This window comes from Dermacentor variabilis, chromosome 6, assembly GCF_050947875.1.
Source record: "Dermacentor variabilis isolate Ectoservices chromosome 6, ASM5094787v1, whole genome shotgun sequence".
Taxonomy (NCBI): Eukaryota; Metazoa; Arthropoda; class Arachnida; order Ixodida; family Ixodidae; genus Dermacentor; species Dermacentor variabilis.
The window spans coordinates 187960713-187978920 of NC_134573.1; the positions used below are offsets into that span (position 1 = coordinate 187960713).

Genomic DNA, 18208 nt, shown 5'->3' on the forward strand with positions numbered 1-18208 from the left:
TCTGTTTTCATTCAGTTTGCTTTTGGCTCTCTCCACCACCGCTTCGAATCGAGCCCCCGGCATGCATTCGACCTTCACTCGTCTGTCATACTGCACTGTTCTGAGGAGTGCTGTTTGCATTCGCGATACGTTGGAGCTTCCAACGACCCAGACCTTTCTGTCTTCAAGCAAATCTTGCCTCACTCCTGTCTCTGTCGGCTGGGTCTTCCCTGCCTCCTCGCCTTCTCTGCCTCCTGTCGTCTCATCCCTCTGTACCTGTGTCTCCCGCGGTCCCCACGTTAACGTGTCCGCCCCCAATTCTGCTCCACTGGGTGATCCTCCTGCTTCCTTTTCCTTCAGTTCCTGCCGTGCCTCCCTCTCAGCTTCTCTCTCTCTCATCTCTTTCAATTGTTTTTCCAATTGCTGCCCTTTCTCTCGCTCCTCACTCCATTTCCGTTCTACAGCCTCCATTCTTGAGGCCCACTCCTTCTCGACCCTTTCCTCAAACTCTGCGCGTTTCGTTTTTTCTTTCTCGAGTTCCTCCTTTGTCCTCGCCATTTCACTCTTTAGCTGCTTCTCCAAATTCTCAATCACCTTACACAGCCTGCACACGAAGCCGTTCCCTTCCGCCTCCGCCACGGTTTTGAATGTCGTTTCATCCAAATAACACCATCATTCACACCTCTCACACTGGACGAGGTCCCCACCTTCCTCCTTGGCTTTTCTAGCCGGCCGTCCCATGAATTCTCTTGTCCTACTGTTCTTTAACAGTGTACAAGCGAGGAAAAAAATTAACTATAATAAAGACCACTGGGAATCTCTAGAAGAATAAAGAGAGCTAGTAAAATAACCAAACAAATAACCAGGGGAGAAAAGAAAAGAAAAGAAAAAAAGGACAAAAAAACACACTTTTAGCCCTAACTATTAAATCTTTAGTCCTAACTGTTATGTGTTGGCCACTTCCTACTTTATCGCCCTACTTTGGCTAAGTGTTCTCCTGGCTTCGAAGTGCTCCAATTCTCTGCAACCTACTTTTCTATGCTGGCCCTATCTCCCTTCAGATTTCCCGCCGCTGCAATTAGAAATAAAAATAGAAATGGAACTTAGCTGTCGGCATCCGTCCGTCTCGGCTCCGTCTCGCTCCGTGCAATTGCAATGTCATGCTGCTACGCTGCTACTGTTGCCGGATTAAAAATGACTACTGTCACCAAGTCTAGCAAGCGTCTCAGGAGCTGGCAACCTCGGCGCGTAGCAACATGGCGGCGCTCTTGCGGTTCCCGATTTCAATGCATAGGCCCTATGAGTAGCTTGTCCTCTAGAGTCAGTATAGTAACTCTATGTGCGTTACCCTGTCTCCTTTCTCTGAATTTATCCCAGTCTACCACTCGTGTCACCCTTCTTCTTTCCTTCTTGAGCGTACTGCTGGGTATAGTGGTCTCTATAATGTAATGGTCGCTCCCTACATTTTCCTTCGTGTTGTGCCATTGTGCGTCTACTATGTTTTTGCATAGGGTCAGGTCAGGGCATGTGTTAGCTTGCACACTGTTCCCTATCCTAGTTGGCACCAGCGGATCTGTCAGGAGCGTGTATCCTTCGTCCTGAACATGTTGCCAGAGGCTAGTACCCTTCTTTACAATTGTTCTGTAACCCCATGCCATGTGTTGTGCGTTCATATCTCCGACTACTATTAGGAGATTCGTTTTACTGATTTTTATGGCTTCGTTCATGGCTTTTATTATGGGGGAGGATTCCGCCTTGGGGCTGCTATATATGTTTAGAATGAAGAGTGGGGCCTCGCTTCTTTTTAGGGGTATGACCTCTATCAGGAGGCAGTCTGCACCGTTCGATTGAATTTCGTGCTCTATTACAGTTAGATTTCTATGGACCAAGAAGGCCGTGAGTGGTTTTTCTTCCTTGCCGTTTTCATATGTTTTATAATCCCGAACCTTTACTTTTTTCTTGGTTTCCTGTAGGGCTATGACATTGGGAATTTACGTAGGCACACGTCGGCACACGTCTAGGCACACGTCGAATAGACTTGGTCTAGGATTTTGATATGCTGTATACTTCCGCGTATTTCCCTGCGCGTTGCATAGAAGGGGTGCTCACGGTAAAGGAGTTGTTAAAAGGATTGATCCTTACTTGGTCGTGTTGCTTGCATGATTTCCCCAAAGTTCACTCCGATGTCCAGGCACAGGGCGTACAGTAGTGTAGTGGCCGTGTGGTCACGGAGCCGAAGTCCGCCTCTCGGCCGGTGTACGATCTTGTAGTCGCTCTCTGGCAGACGCGGGAGCGGCTTCTTTTTATATGGGCGGCGTCTTATCGATGCGTTCACCCCACTGGTCTGGGCGGCCTTGCCCGTGGCGTCCGTCGGTGTCATAGCTGCATCCTGTTGGGCATTGGCGTCCCCATGCTTGGGGCGAGCTCGATCATGGGCTTTGATGGCAGCCTGTATCCATAGGCTTCGGTCTTCATATTCCTCCGGGGAGATTTCTTCTCCGTCTACGGCGTACTCCATCGCGACAGCGTCAGTGACGGCTCGAGGGGCCGGCGGCGACGCCGATAGCGCCTCTAATCGCGCTAGGCCTGAAGTAGGCCCAGCTCGACTAGTTGCGGCCGGTGAACGAAAGTGCCCCTAAGGGGTAAAAAGGGGGTCTTGCGCCTCGAAAATCAGCGGCAGGGTTCCAGGCACTCTCTGTGACTTTGTGGGAGCAGGTCCGGGTCTGCTGGTACAGAAAGTCGCTCGGAAAAGACCAAGAACTCGGGAGCCCATACGGAGCACATCCGCACGACTCAACGCGCCAAGCGTCTCTCTGCGCCAAAGCAGGCGTTCACATAGGCATAGAGTTCCTTGTACAAATTCCCTCCTTCTCTGTACAAACTCACTCCTTCTCCCGTTCCGGTCTCGTCAGCAATCGTCTGTTCTGGGAGGTTCTCGATTTTTCTTTCGCCCCGTCGACGCCGAGCGAGAGAACGAAGGGGAGAGGGCGACTCCTAGAGCGGGCGAAGTTATGCGCCCTCCGTCACCTCTGAGTCATCTTTTTCTACTGCTTTCTGGAAAGTTCGGCGGCCAATCTGACCTACTTTTACCGTCGAGCGCGCGCGAGGGTGCGCAGCCACTAGGCAGGAATGGGCCCCGGAGACAGGCATTTGTGTGCAGCTCTCCAACTTCCCCCTTCGCTCTTCCACAACGCTAGCCCGAACAGTGAACATTCCATGCCCCACGGCACGTGGACAAAAGTACGTGTGACGTCTTCTTTCCTTTCCTGCCTAGACTCTGCCATCAGACTCATCATCATCTGCTATTGGACTCATCCTCCCCCGCCCAAATTACTATCACGGTAAAGAAAAGTCGAATGGGAGGCACCGTTGGGTACTGCACATCGTTTCTGTGAGAAGGACAGCGGCGGAACTATTTGATAGGTGGAGGGTGGCGTGGTGGTGACGAGGGGCAAGGGAGATTAGGTCCTCATCCCACATTACAAGTTTTAGGTGTTTCCCCCTTGCCCCTCCTCTCCAAACAGCACTGGTCAGACGGATTGACAGGAAACCACGAAAACTCTTCCAAGCAAACGCAGCTCGCCAACCTCGCTTCGTAAGAAAGAGGGCCCCGCCGAGGTGGCGGGGGGTTCCTGTTTCTGCAGCTCGACAAGCTCTCCCCAAATAATCATCAGGCTAAACGCATGCTGTTACATTAGGCGGGGGGCCCCGTCTGCTCGTTCTGGTTTTATCGCTCCATACATGTCGATCGAAGTTCCGTTGCCCATGGTTCCATATAATAAGCAGGTTAGAATAAATTGGCCCCCTTCTCCTACTGTCCGAGGTGAGGCCATGGGCTGCAGCCCCCTTAGCCCCCCCCCCTTAATCCAGCGCTGAGTTGATAATAGTGGAGGCTGTTCGACACGGTGTCACTTTGATTCCTGCTGCGGAGTCGAATCTCGGTAGAACAACGTGCGTGCCATACCAGTTCTGATATATTATGTGCCATAGTGTGGGACGAAACGTGGGTGTTCCAGTTACTTTTACGCTTCAATGCTTAAAAGAGCCTTATTGCGCCGAGTTTGATGGCGCATATTTCGATACTGCTGGTCTGATTCTGGAAATTCATTCAACCTGAATACGCCTTGCAATCTCACCGGCTACAATTCATAAATTGCAATATGTGCCGTAAAGTAATTAATTAAGAATTAGTGAATGTTCGTTAATTTGTTGGATATGCGTTTCGTTTCCTCGTACTCGCAATGCCCGCCTTTTCGAATAACTCATCTCAAGGGCTGTAGTTATGTTATGTGCAACAGGCAATGTTTAAGAATTTCGTAAAACTTAAAAATGATCTGCAGAATAACTTCTTCTTGGGCGAGTTTAACATGATCTTAGTAGCACAAAAAAGTCCAAAGAAAGGAAAGACGAGCGCTCTTCTTTCCTTTCCCCTCATTCCTCACACTGCTATCTTTCATTTTCGAGTTTTTGCGCTGCTAAGATAATGTTAGAAATGATCACTCCGGTCTCCTTGAAACCAGCCGATAACTGCTGAGTGGCCTTGGAAATGGCAAGTATGGTTGGCGGAAGTCGGTGTGCCGTCGTCAACACTGGCGTTGTGCTCCGGCTCGTCCGTTTTCCGTCTGTCCCGTTTGAGGATCTGCGGACCGTCCGGAGAAACGCCAGTAACCATTTCTTATTTACTTTTTACGAGCGATTTGCGCCTCAATTATCACAATACTGCCGTCTTAATCAATTTATTTAAGTTTGTTGCTTCGCTCTGTTTGTAAACCGCTTCCTGCGCAAAGAAGTACCGTGCGCGCCGAGATGTCGGACCGCGAAGTTCGTTCCCGCAAGAAGCGCAAAGCAGCGTTGGAGAAAGGTATTTTTAACTAACCTGGCTATTTCTAGCGTCAGATGTCCCGTTGTCAACAGCGCAATTGTATAAAAAGCTTGCTTAAAGACATTTATCATCCAAGGGCTGCAATGGCGTCACAATAACGAAAGTATTTTCCGAAAGATAGTCATTGATTCTGGAAAGTGCCGTTGGGCTGGACCTGTTGCTTGTGGTAAGCTTACGTGCCCGGCAAGGTCGCATCGCTTTTATTTTTGTTTTCATTTTTTTCTAGCGTCAATAGTAGTTTTTAACAAATGGGGACTGTGGAATTTGTTTTACATGCCCAAGTTCACAAATGTTTTCGCGATCGAAAGTACTTCTTAATTCTGACTGGGACATTATTAGCAACCGATTCCCTTCGACAGATGAAATTATAGAATGATCTCATTCTGCCGTTACAACCAAACAATTCAGTATAAGGGAAATGTTCACAAATTTTCTCATTCCGTTTAGTATTATTTCTTTTTTTCACATAGGAACAGCTGACGAAGGTTCCAAGGAAAAGCATAAACCCCAAAAGCACTCGGATTCTGAGCTAGAAGATGACGCATCGGTTACTGAACCAAGCACAACAGCAAGAATTACGTTCTTGGTTGTTTTCGTCGCCCTGGCCATAATGGTTGGAGCTATCTTTTTGGCACTGCAGAGTTCCTCATGTGAGCTGATTTTTATGCGTTTTATGCTGCAGCAGCAGCCTAGCTACTAGCATTTGCTACTCTTATAACCATATGCTGCGCGGAATGTTCTTTATTTCTTTCTGTTGGCAGGTTTGCAAAGCTCAAATGAAAACACATTTTATGATAGGGTATCAAGATTATGCTACTACGCACACTATGAAGTCATTTTGCCTCAGATACTGTCATGACCACACTCTTACTTGGAAGAGTTCACTGAAGCTTGGTTGTTTACACATAACACAAGCATGAAGTGCATTGTATTAACATGCAAGACAGTCGCAGGAAAGGCCGAAGAGAATAGTTAGGTATGCGAAAGCATCACTATAAAAGCAAGGTCCTTCTTGTGAACTAGGTCAGCATAATTTTTATTATTTAGCTGTTTAACCTTATATGACCATAACTTGACAGAATAGTGATTTATGCATGTTGTTAATGTCTTCTACATATTTTCAGCTTTAAATACATTTTATACTGAAGCTGAACTTGAAGCAAATGAGGACTTCATAGTTGCCCAAGAAGAAATGGAAGTTGAAAGCCAGCATTATGCTACTGATGTGGTATGGAACCCTTGTTCCTATTGTCCCCAAGAATGTACAAAACTATATGCATGTCACTCAGGCTGACTTGATTTCCTTTCCTTCATTACATGTACCACTGTCTCTCTGCTACTTTGCTTCACAGTAAATTTTGAATATGCTTTGGCTTGTGTTAATCTCATCTTGTGTTTCCTGTTCATAGGAGGGATCTAGTGAATTAGAGCCAAGTGTCCAAAGTAAGGACCAAAGCATCAACTTGGGAACCTTCAGCATAGGTATGCACATATGAATTTCTTTGTTTTGCAAATCATTCAAAATTCAGCATTTGTCTTGCCTTTATTTATATGATTTTGTTCGTTTTCTTCATTTCTATGCTCTTATATGTCATCTAAGTTCCATGTGAGAACTTTAAAACTATGTACTTTTTTTTCGTCTTACCTACATACACGAGTAGAAGCAGGAGCTAAAGATTATTATGCTGCCTAACAAAGGCACTTGCTCCTTATGCAGGTTTCTTGCGTGTACACTCGTGGACAATTGAAATATAAACAACCTAAGGGTAACTAGAATGTGATATTTCATTTCTTATTTCGCCAACACGTGTAATATAAGCATGATTTTGGCTTTTACACTAGTGTGATGTTTAAGCCATCTTTGGAGACCAGATAAGCAGTGGTGCGGGATCATGTTCTCAAGTTATTACTTGCAAAAGATAGTCTACTTGGCAATTTCTTGTTCACATTTTGTTTGTCCACAATGGTACAAATTAGCATGCGTGCATCACAATGCACTGCTTTTACATTCTGTATATGAGCACAATGTTTTACATTCACATACCGTGAAACCTAAGTGCGAATATAGCGCATAGACACAGTGAAAATGTCAGGCGGCCCATACAATAAAGAAAATGAGCTTATTATGCAGTGCACTAGCCTCGTGCCATGGAAACAGACTTAGTAATGATCTCCTGTCGTAGGTATCGCAACTCTGTCACATCAGCTGGATTGCTTTAAGAGGTGGGCAATACTTGAATGGCAGCATGATGTTGACTAATTAACAAGATACCAGAGGTTAATGTTGTAAATAATTACTTAAGAGCATGTCATAAATGCAAAGTTGAAGCTGAGAAGTAATGAAATAATAACCATTTAGCAGAAATCATGCAGTTTTGAGCAATACATCTTTAATATATGTGGCTAAATGCATTGATGCTGCAGTTAATTCTTACCGCTGTGGAAAATGGAGTGCTGATAAGTGCTAACTGAAACATCAGTATATTTCACCTCAGAATATGAAAGCATATTTCTCGGAACTGGTGCTAAGTCCATTATTTCTGCTAAATGGATATTTACTGGATATTTCTGTATACTGCTTGGCCTCGACTTAGCAACTGAGACATGTGCTCTAGATTAATTACAATATTAATTAGTAACATATTGTTATTAGCTAACATCGCTCTGCAATTCATCTCGAAAGTAATGTTAACTTCTTCAAATAATTAATTTGAGGTGATAGAACTGTAAAGATTTACCATCACGGGAGATCTGTAATAAGCCTGTTTCTATTAAAACCTGGTGCTTACTACTTTCATTCTGAGCTGCGCTGAGTGAAACTAATCACGGAAATTAACACAATAGACACACCGAACAGGACGAGAAGCTCAAGCTGCACAATCAAGCACCTAAGATAGAGCTGGCAAGAAATGTCACCCAAATAAAAAACAGAAAAGTGAGACACCTGCAGATAGTTAATCATTCATTGCACCCGCTCTTTTATCAACATATCTGTCTACTTCCAAGCTATCCGTGTCTTTTAGTTGTCTTTTTAGCCTAGCCATCTGCACATACTCGGAACTGCGGCCCACATAAGGGGGACATTTCATTAACAAGAGGCCATTTCGTAGTATGTGCTTTCTCATCCTGTTTGGTGTGTCTCTTTGTGTTCACTGAGCACAGGTAAAAAAAAGAACATGACTACCAACTAGTCCATTTCCTCGCTTTACTCGACATACTACTTTACCTGTAACAATACTGGTAAACACTTGAGAAATCATTTGAAGTGTCACATATACAAAAGAAGTTTTACATAAAATAGCAAAATTCAAACAAACTTATTGTCGATTGTCATCAAACCTGATTTAACTATGTTGTTTGTGAGTGTATTGTTAAGTTATTGGAAACTTATTTCGGTTTTTCAGTAATGCATGTACATGATACTGTATGTGTTACTAAACATAGCTTTTACTTAATTTTGTTCTCGCAGTCTGTTGATGACAACTGTTACATTTATCATTCGACAGATGTGAAAGAAATCAGCCTCACATTGTTAACCCACTGTGGAAGTGCCAAGTAGTGCAGCTTATTTGCATTTAAAGTTCAATAATTTGTGAAAAGTGGAGTACCTTTAAAATATTCTAAGTGGCCATAATACTGTTAAAATATCTGCAGTACAATTTTATGTAGTATTTTAATTTCTGGTATTTATTTTGTGTGGTTGTACCTTATATTTTATTATGTGCAATACATTAATCTATATACATTAAGGTACCTTGGCCCATCTGCTTCCCATGGTTTATGCTGAATCTAATTGTTAAGTTATTGACAATGGAGAAAAAGCATAAAAAGATCAAAACTTGACATCTCAGCAGTACAATAACATTAAATGGCACTGCTTGACACAATGTATGGCAGAGATGGGTAGGATTATTTACACCAGTCAATTTATGTAGATATGCTCTAAAAGACAAAGTCCTGCATTTATAATTAGTGCTTTGAATTTACCCATCAGGGTGCATCAGTGGCTATGGTGTTGTGCAGCTGCGAACAAGGTTGCAGGTTTGACTCCCGGCTGTGTTGGCCATGTTCCGATGGAGCCAGAATCCATTAATGCTTGTGCGCCATACTTTGGGTGCATGTTATAGAACTGCAAGTGGCCAAAATTAATCCATAGCTCTCCACTAAGGCATCCCTCATAACCCACTGTGCAAATTTGGAACATAAATCCTGCGATTTACCCAATCATAATATAATGGTTTAGATTTATAATATTGGAAATATTCTTTGTATATTTGCTCTGCGCTGGTTTGTGGCCTTAGAAGCAACTGCTGGGTTACCATATTTTATCAGGAATAAGCACCCTGGGAAATAAAAAGAAAACATTAAAAGGAAATGATGCAGTGGCATTTCCCGTATTTGCTCCCCCCTTATGTAATACCCCAAAAGAGGCCTTGAAAGGATGTTGATGATGATGATCTGAATTCATAAATCAGTTTGTAAACTTAGTGAGTAGTTTACTCCATTACCTCTTAGGGTTAATTGTGTAAATAAATGTAACAGCTGCGCTGTGTGAATTTACAGAGACATTCAAAACCTACTACAAATCAGTTTTGACTAGTAAAGTATTTTTGCAAAACTGTTTTTATTCATTGGCTGAACAAAGGTCACTTATTGCTGGAGAAAGCTAAAACCAAACATCGCTTTTTGGAATTTTAGACTAAAGATAATAGTGCTGATACGCCAGCATTATGTGGCGTTCAAAGTATTTTGTTGTACTTGGGCCATTTTAGCACATGAAAAGCTATCTAATTGTGTTTGATAACTTCATAAGGCAATATTGTACTCCTTCTTACCAATAAGAACTTGGCTAGATCTGAGTAGGCACTGTTGAAATCCATGATGTCATGGTGAGTGGGTACGAGATTTGCACTGCAGCATTGCCAGTTATTAGTTTTCGTATCTTTTTTGGCTTACCAAGTGACCTTTTATTGCAAAAGTGGTCGTTGTGCTATTGCAGAAGTGTAATATACTAGTACAACTCAATGTAACATTGCTATTTAATAATTACTGTCGCCTTAAGAAGCAAACAAATTCTTTTTATTATTTTCTTTTGTGCAGATCCCACAGAGCCGTTGCAGGCTCCTGAGAATGCAGCGCTTGGCAGCAGCCAGATAAGCACACCAACGCAGCACTTTGAATCTGTCCCGACCACAGACCACACTGAAGTGCCTGTTGGCCGCACGTCAGAAACAGTGTCATCAACACTTACGGAAACAGATCTGCTAAGCTCTACTGAAATACTGCAGCCTTCAGAGGCTTCAGAGATTAAGCAGGATGAAAGTGACCGGGCGTTGTCCTTAGAGGCAACAAAAGTGTCAGGTAAAGTTGAGGACATGTACTTGCATCTTTTTTTATCAGCTACATAAGGTTGGCCATTATAATCAGTTTCTTTATCTTCCGCTTCATCTCATCATCTATGTGCTTCCTTCTCCTCACCATAGCATTAGGCTTCATCTGACCTCATTTCTATTTGCCTCCAGAATCGATCTTCAGTGCCTTCTTGCAAATGTAGCTGTGGCATGAGAATGACAGTTATGTATAGCAAAACTTTAATATATTGCTTGAAAATTGTCTAAGCGCTAATTCTTCATGCTAGAATCAAAATGTTTCCCTCAACGTTACCAAAGTTAAATTTGTCATCAGCAAAGTTCATTCTGAAACTAAATTTCAGTTACCCTAGCTGCAGTTTATATTCTTACGTGGAGCAGGAATGTGGCTGTTACACTTACATACGGTTTAATGTGCCCAGCAATATTTATGATTCCTGAGTGCACTTTTCATCACACACCTTTGTTTCTTCATTGTATTTTCACCTTTTACAAGTTATTTCTTCAAATAGGCTTTTAGGTTTAATATTGCTGTAGTTTGCCATGACTGTTCCAATGGGAGCTTGACTAGCAGTGTTACTAGGTCAATAATTGTCAGCATGTGTAAAATGGACAAGCTCATATTAAGGAATGAATCTTGAGAACATTAATTTCAGTAAGGCTTGTCTACCTGACGCCACAGGACAGGACACTCAGAAAGGAATCTGTAGCTGAGCAGACATCCTGTCTGCATTAATGCAAGTATGTTGACTAGAACAGAACAACAGAGTACTCCACTACAAGTTTCTTTGAAAACTAGCTGACTGTTATGCTTCTCCAAACCTTGAGCACTCTCATGCTGTCCTAATCAAGAACGATGGCAAACATTGTTGCTTCCTATTTCCACACCAAGAGAAAGAGAAGTGCTCCAATGCCACTTTCAAACTTAACATTGAAGATCAGTAAGCACACTTTGCTTAGTGGAATCTGCCAGCAGAACCATGGGGATATATAAACAAATGCATATTGCTGCAGCTGTGAACAAAAAGGGGAGCCGAGGGCCCCAATTTTGGTTAGTTAGAACCATAAGAAGCGAACAGATAATGAATACATGGAAAGCATAGGGGGAATTTATTTCTTTATTTTATTTACTGATACTATCAGCTCCATGTAGGACAGTCACAAGCTATTATTAAAGGCTGTTATTACTTCACAACAATTATTGTTGTAAAAATAAAGTAAAAGTGGATGAAAAAACTCTTGGTGGAAGCTGTACCCACACCCTCAGCAGCAAAGTATGATGTTGACTGCTGCATGTAAATTGTTTTGAACTTCTTATTTTCTGGGCCAATGAAAATGATATCAAAATGCCTTGCATAATGTAAGTCACTGCTGGTTAGACCTGTGCTATGAAAGTTGCTAACATGCACAAAGTGTCTTAGAAAAACAAACTGCTGAAAGATGAATGCTAATATGTTTAGCTGGGGTGCCATTGAGTGGTCACATAGGGGGTGCTCTATAGTTCTTTTTGACAGAAGTGATTTATATCAGTCAAGTTTCTGACATGGCTGGACATTCTTTAAGTGCTCTGCACATGAAATAGTGACTCATTTTGTTCTTGCATATGCAATATCTTTATAGAGTTTATGCATGGGGTGCACTTTTCTGGACACAATGAAACTTGCAGAAAAATTAAAATGTTTACACCTATTCTACTGCTGTCTATTTTTGTTGTTGGATACATAGAAAACATGTTAAAACTTAATTTTCAGTGAACATGAAGTGGTTAGTACAAGAAATGAAAAAGCTTTATCTTGAACTGTTTATCTCTTTGCGCCATTATTCATTTGCTGTTTAATGTTACCTAGTAATAATGCTGCATTTGAGTGGAGCTCTTGAGTGGTGGTCAGCCTTGTGGAAATCCAAATGCAGCACTTTGTTCTAGAATGCTGCTCTAGCGATAAAAATGTAAAAGCACACTCTCAAAAAAGGAATTGTCGGTGATCCATTTGGTACACTTTACTGTACATTCCCTTTAAAGGTTCAAAAAACAGGCCCCACACAAAGGATGTGACACACATCACACAGCATTGTCTGTGTGGTGTCTGTTTTCATGCCGTTATAAAGAATTTACAGCATTCTCATAACATCAGTCTTAGGTAGTTCACTGACTGCTGGTCATTTAGTACTGTTAGGACAGTCATAGTTGTGCTTGCTTTTATTCCTATAGAGGCTTCTTCACCTCCAGCATCAGAGGTGGCCACATCTACATTGGAAACAATGGCTTTGAATGCAGATCCACTTGAAGAACAGGCTGCTATCACAAATGAGTATGATGCAAGTATTCAGAAGGATCTCCAAGAATCTGAAGAGCTAGTTGAGCAGGTGGGCTTGCCTACAATTCTAGTAACTCAAAAGTAAAACAAAAACGATTTGAAACAGTGCCTTATATATCATAAAGTCATGTGTTATCATTAGCTTCAGGTGTTCAAATTTGCATGTTGGAAAGGCATAGAATATTTACGTCACTTGATGCAATGATGTTACATTTTCATCATAATAACTGTGCATGGTAGGACTTCAACAACGCAAACTGAAATGCAAGAACATCCGTGTACTTAGATTTATGTGAATGTTAAAGAGCCCAAGATGGTCCAAATTATTCCAGTAGTCGCACTACAACGTGCCTCATAATCAGAACATGGTTTTGGCACAAAAAACCCCACAATTAAAAAAAGAATGCACACACACAAACTAAGACAAAAGAGCACACACCAAGCATGTCCCCAACATATGCTGGTGAGATACTGATAGCATTGTCATCTCGTCACATCAGCTATCCTTGTTCTACTATAATTGTGATGAAAACTGCAGCAGAGCTGTGCTGTTTAGGAGTGCACATGCACCAATATCTGAGTGACAATTTTCAGGTATTTGGAGAGGGTTGCCTCTTTGACAAAATTCTTTATATTTTACTTGAATTTTGACTCACCAACTACCCCTCACATTTGTATTCTGAATAGAAAAGTATATATATATATATATATATATATGGCCGATTTTCTTTAACTTGACATTAGTGAATCCAGCCTTTTAGTTTAAACCACGTTCGAAGTATGAAAGGACACTCATGCTCTATGAAGGCATGTTGTAGTGTTTGGGTTACAAGATGTCTACAATTCATATTTTTAATGCCTATTGGTTTTGTAAGTTCCCGCAGGGTTGAATCGGTGCAAGTCAGCTGCCAGCTGCACCACATTTTGTACTTGTGCTATCCTTTACCTAAAGAAAAAAAAAATATGCGAGAACTGTGTGTTATTTAGATGTCTCGGTTCACTGAAGACTAATGTTTCCTTTTCAGGAAGTGGATGATATATTCTGGGACTTGTAGGGAGGGTGGTTGACCCATAGTGTAGGAAAAAAAAATTATTGTGAGGTAATCTTTATTTGGACACATGTTGCTACCATATAGTTCAACTGCCATTCTTGGCTCAATCATATACATGTAGAGGGCAGGCACTATTGAGACTGACCTGGTTTGTCTGCACTTTAGCACTAAGAGGTGCCTTGACACACACATACTGGTATGTAACGGTGCATGATTCTTGAGGGAATTCCTCTTAAAAAGACTCATTTGTGTGTGAGGATGCATCATTAAGCCCCATATTAGAGAAATTTCTCCAAGCGAATGTTTAACCTTTGTTTATGATCTGCACAAAAAAATTTTGGTAACGCACTGCTTTAACCAAACATTAGTCCTGTGCAAGTGCTACTGCATTGCCTGCATTCACTGTGTGCTCATCAAAGGGACTATAAAATGTTAACATAGTTGTATGCAGGCCTGGCAGATTATACTCCTTCTTGCGTTCTTTTTTATTATTGTTGTTAATTTCTCTTCCATTCTCATCATCAGCTGTGTCATCGAGATAATCATGGAACAGCAGCTTCCAAATTGATGGTCAAGGGCAAAAGGTAGAATGGCATAGACTTAGGATATCTGACTGCCGAAATTGTAGACTAGGCACAGATATATCAAGCGAGCAGCAAGCAGACAATGTTCACTGAAACAGTGAATCTTTTTGTGCACCTAGCTAACAAAGGACTTGCATATGCACAGTTTTAGAGCTTGGATTCACAGGCAAAAGTCTGCTCGAGCACATGAAAATGGCTGTATTAGTAGTATGCGCCACTCCTTTAACGTCACTTAGTGCAGACTGTGATAAAAGCTGATTTCATTGGTACCATTTGACTGTCAGATATTTTTTTGCTTTTCATTTTTATTCTTTGAAACTTTGGTGGGGAATATTCAGTTCACTGTGTTTCTGTTTAACTGCTGTAAAAATTGGCATTTAGGCATAGTTAATTGCACAATGACTAAGTCTAACAAACTGTGTGTGGTTACACCAGTCTGCAGTAATTGTAGGTTATAGCGCGACAGCAGCTTCGATTATCTTCACTGTTTTGTGAAAGAGAGAAAACTAGGTCTTCATTCTTCGTTTATGTACTAGTCATTATTTGGAATTTTCAAAAAGTAAATTCTTAATTTTATTTCTCTTTACAAAAATTACAGAAAAAGTTTCATAAGTACGAATCAGCTTTCCTATGAAATTTTCATTGTGTTGTAAAACATCACTATTAAAAACAGTTGTAACGCTCATCTTTGTCCAATCTGAAAGATTGTAATAGCACACGTGATGTATTGCACGTTTCACTATTTAGAATTTAGCCTGCTGTTCTTGTATTTTAAAAATTGCGTTAGCATTGCAGTTGCAAGCTTGTGTTGTGTTACCATATTACCGTGAAATAACTTGTATTTCTGTTTGTTTTTATCTAACCTTAATGTGTTTTTGACCTTACTGATCCCATTTGAAGCCGTATGTGAAATGTGTTTGCATGGAATGTTCAATGCCTGAACTATAACCAAACTTAGTTTTCCCTTAATTGAAGCTTGGCAGGCATGCTGGGGATAGTTCTTTGTAGCCATAACTACACAGTTCTAAGTTAGTCACACCTTTCAGTCCCCTGAAAAGGCTCTTGAGAAGTTTAAGCGGCTCCTCCAAACTCACCCACAAAGTCCCAGAGCCAACTATGGCAAAGCACTGGCCTTGGAGAAGGTTGCTGAACTGAGGAAGAGCAATTCGATCCTGGAACAGAGCATCCAGGCTTATTTGGAGGTGATGAAGTTGCCGAAGGTTCCCAGTGAGTTGTACCTCCGAGCAGGAAACAAAGCTGTGGATCGCATGCGCTTCCGAGGTGAGTGAGCTTGCGGCTGTCTGGGCCACCAGTCAGTTGATTAAGCACTACATATGTGCACAAGAATCAGTGCCTTGTGACCGTTAGATACTTCACTTAATTCAGCACTTAGCCTATCTAAGAAGGGAAGAAAAAATTATGCAGACCCCACGCACTGTGGGAATCGATGTAAGGGGAGCTTTCCTTGCTGGATGCTTTGATTGATGATAATTAGTGGCGATGTTGATGGCTAAGCTTAATTTCTTCAATGTTTAGACTAACACGGGAGTGGTGAGTTGATGTTAAACATTACCTTGCGTGCACCACTACTGTCTGTCTGCGTAGTACACAGAACACACAGGGAGAAGTTTTTGCTTGAGGTGTTGTTGTCCGACATATTTCATAACCTCTGAGAGGGTTGAGCACTGTGATTGCCTCACATGGCACATCGCATCAGGGCAGAAGTAGTGAAGTTGTATTGAATTATAGGGTTGTACGTGCCAAAACCGCAATTGGATTACGAGACACGCCATAGTGACGGACTCTGTATTAATTTTGACAGCGTGATGTTCTTTAACGAGTCCCAAAATCTAAGTGCACATGCATTTTCTATTTTTCCCCCATTGAAATGTGGCTGCCGCAGTTGGGATCAAATCCGTGACCTCTAGAAATGCCATAGCTGCAATGTTACCGCGGCAGGCACAGAAGTCTTGATTTCACGGTTGACCGTTTCCGTAGTGTCACCTGGACTCTGCAGTGCACTTTAATTAATGCGGCTCTGCTTCTACATGCCCTGCGCAGTTTGTCCACTTGACATATTTTCATGGTGTTTATTTTTCAAAAATAGCAGCAACGTACTGTACCATACCTTGAACTTAAGCTTATCCAGTTTTCCCGCAACCGCTGTCATATAGTAGTAGGGTTTCCTTGCCTTCTCACACACTTTACCCCCTCCCTTGTATGGGAGCAGCCTCTTCTTCTCCCTCAACTCTACAGTTATATCTGCGTCCCCTCTGGCCTCCCACGTTAGTAGAAAGGGAAGCGCCGCAGTTTCTGCAATGCTTCTGAGGGGAGTCACAGATAGTTAGAGCTGTCAAGAGGCCAATGTGGCGACGCCCGGGGAGCTCCAGAGGGCATTGTGCACATTCGGGCGCGGTAGGGTGAAAACGAGTTTCTCGCATCGCCTTTCCTCTCTGACTCGCTCCTGTCTGTATACACGCACTCTGAACCACCCGCCGACGCACTGTGCTGGACAGCAGCAGCAGTGGGAAAGTTGAAGGAAGAGGCAAAGAAAGCTTCGCTTTAAAACAATAAATCTTTTAAGGTTTCTAGACGAACTGGGATTGATGCTCTGGCACAATCAGCAACAAAAAGTACTTCGCTGGACACAAACACAAGAAACAAATAAAGTACTGCAGAGAAACATAAAGCTAGATGTTTGCTGCGCTTGACTGCTGTCAGCATTCTTTGTTTAATTGCTGTTTCAGCAGGTTGGCACAACTTAATGCTATTGTATTACATATGTGATGATTACATTTTTTGGTTTCTTTGGCTTTAGAATCACAAGTCTTATTATCAGTGCTTTCTTTTTACCTAATAGAAATAATATGGCGCAAGTGTCGGTCTCAGGTAGCTAAGAAGAGCAGTATTACATTTCCTTAAATTTGTATGTGCAGCAATGGCCATTTAGTGATTTTGTATAAGGGTATATGACATGAAAGCTGGTGCCAGAAGGATATCATAGAAATAAAACATACAGGGTTACAGGTGGGGGCATAAGAACCAGAAGAATCAAATTGAAAAACACAGATCAGCGTTACAATATATCACTTAAAAAAAACAATAGACCACATTAACAGGCCAGGCTTGAAGAAAAATGATCCAAAGTGGCTTTGAAGCAATGTCACCACTGAACTTGCTCTAATACTGTTGTCCATAGGAAGAGCGTGAATATGCTTGAAACATGTATGTATAAAAAAAGGGCTGTTGTTGATAATGCACTGCAATATGAGGAGTGCTCATTGCTATAAATTTTTGCATACTATTCCTGATGCCCCACTCTTCGACATTAGTGTGTTATAAGAGTACTGACATTAAATTTTTGTCTTGCTTTTTTTTTTTGCCTTGTTACATAACTGCCAACATTATAATCATAGTATGAGACCTCAATTCCTTGAACATGCAACTTTTTCTTTTTGAAATAGCTGCTGATTCTGCAATCATACGATAAGGCCTCAATTCTTTAAACTTCCAATGAATCATGAATTATACCATCTAATGCAAGAAATTGAGCACAAAGATAAAATTACCAATAATATCTTTTAATGTGAGCAGCTCAAAACATGCTCCAAATGGCGTGCGGCTTTTTGGCATAAGGTTTGTTCACAAGGCATCCTCTACATGCCACGAAAATTGGGGAAAGTGGTGATAACATGCTATCACTGATGCACGAGTTAGCACATTGGTTTCAGCCAGATTGTGGTCGTTTTGCCTAAAGCTTTAGATAATAGGAAATAGAAGACAAAGTGAGAAGGGGGCTGCTTGTCCTGAAAGAAGTGGTAGCAGAGGATCAAACATATCCCACTTCAAATGTAGAAAACCACACAGTCGAGAGAGAATAGCAGGTGCACCATACGTTCAGCGTTGGCAACACAGTCACTGTAGCTTGTGGCTCCTGCACCAGGCTGACCAATATGTGTGTCAGTGGTTTGTGATGCTGTGTGATCACGACCTGCGACTTTCATGAAATGTAGAGTTGACCTTGCAA

At 41.9% G+C, this 18208-nt stretch overlaps 2 protein-coding genes across 8 annotated transcripts in view; one reads left to right on the forward strand and one right to left on the reverse strand.

Moving 5' to 3' along the window:
• LOC142585966 (uncharacterized) overlaps positions 1 to 2759 on the reverse strand; it is a 219347-nt gene extending 216588 nt beyond the window's left edge. For both annotated transcript variants that reach the window (XM_075697107.1, XM_075697106.1), the window contains exon 1: positions 2122 to 2759. In XM_075697107.1, coding sequence (XP_075553222.1) covers positions 2122 to 2497 — 376 coding nt within the window. In that variant the 5' untranslated portion in view covers positions 2498 to 2759. The remainder of the gene's footprint in view (positions 1 to 2121) is intronic.
• Positions 2760 to 4567: 1808 nt separating this feature from the next.
• LOC142585967 (aspartyl/asparaginyl beta-hydroxylase-like) overlaps positions 4568 to 18208 on the forward strand; it is a 67564-nt gene continuing 53923 nt past the window's right edge. For 3 of the 6 annotated variants that reach the window (XM_075697111.1, XM_075697112.1, XM_075697113.1), the window contains exons 1-7: positions 4568 to 4840; positions 5332 to 5511; positions 5986 to 6089; positions 6271 to 6343; positions 9962 to 10222; positions 12440 to 12594; positions 15228 to 15462. In XM_075697111.1, coding sequence (XP_075553226.1) covers positions 4786 to 4840; positions 5332 to 5511; positions 5986 to 6089; positions 6271 to 6343; positions 9962 to 10222; positions 12440 to 12594; positions 15228 to 15462 — 1063 coding nt within the window. In that variant the 5' untranslated portion in view covers positions 4568 to 4785. Of the gene's footprint in view, positions 4841 to 4893; positions 5028 to 5308; positions 5512 to 5985; positions 6090 to 6270; positions 6344 to 9961; positions 10223 to 12439; positions 12595 to 15227; positions 15463 to 18208 lie in introns of those variants that run through there. The other 3 variants (XM_075697109.1, XM_075697108.1, XM_075697110.1) reach the window with 3 other exon arrangements.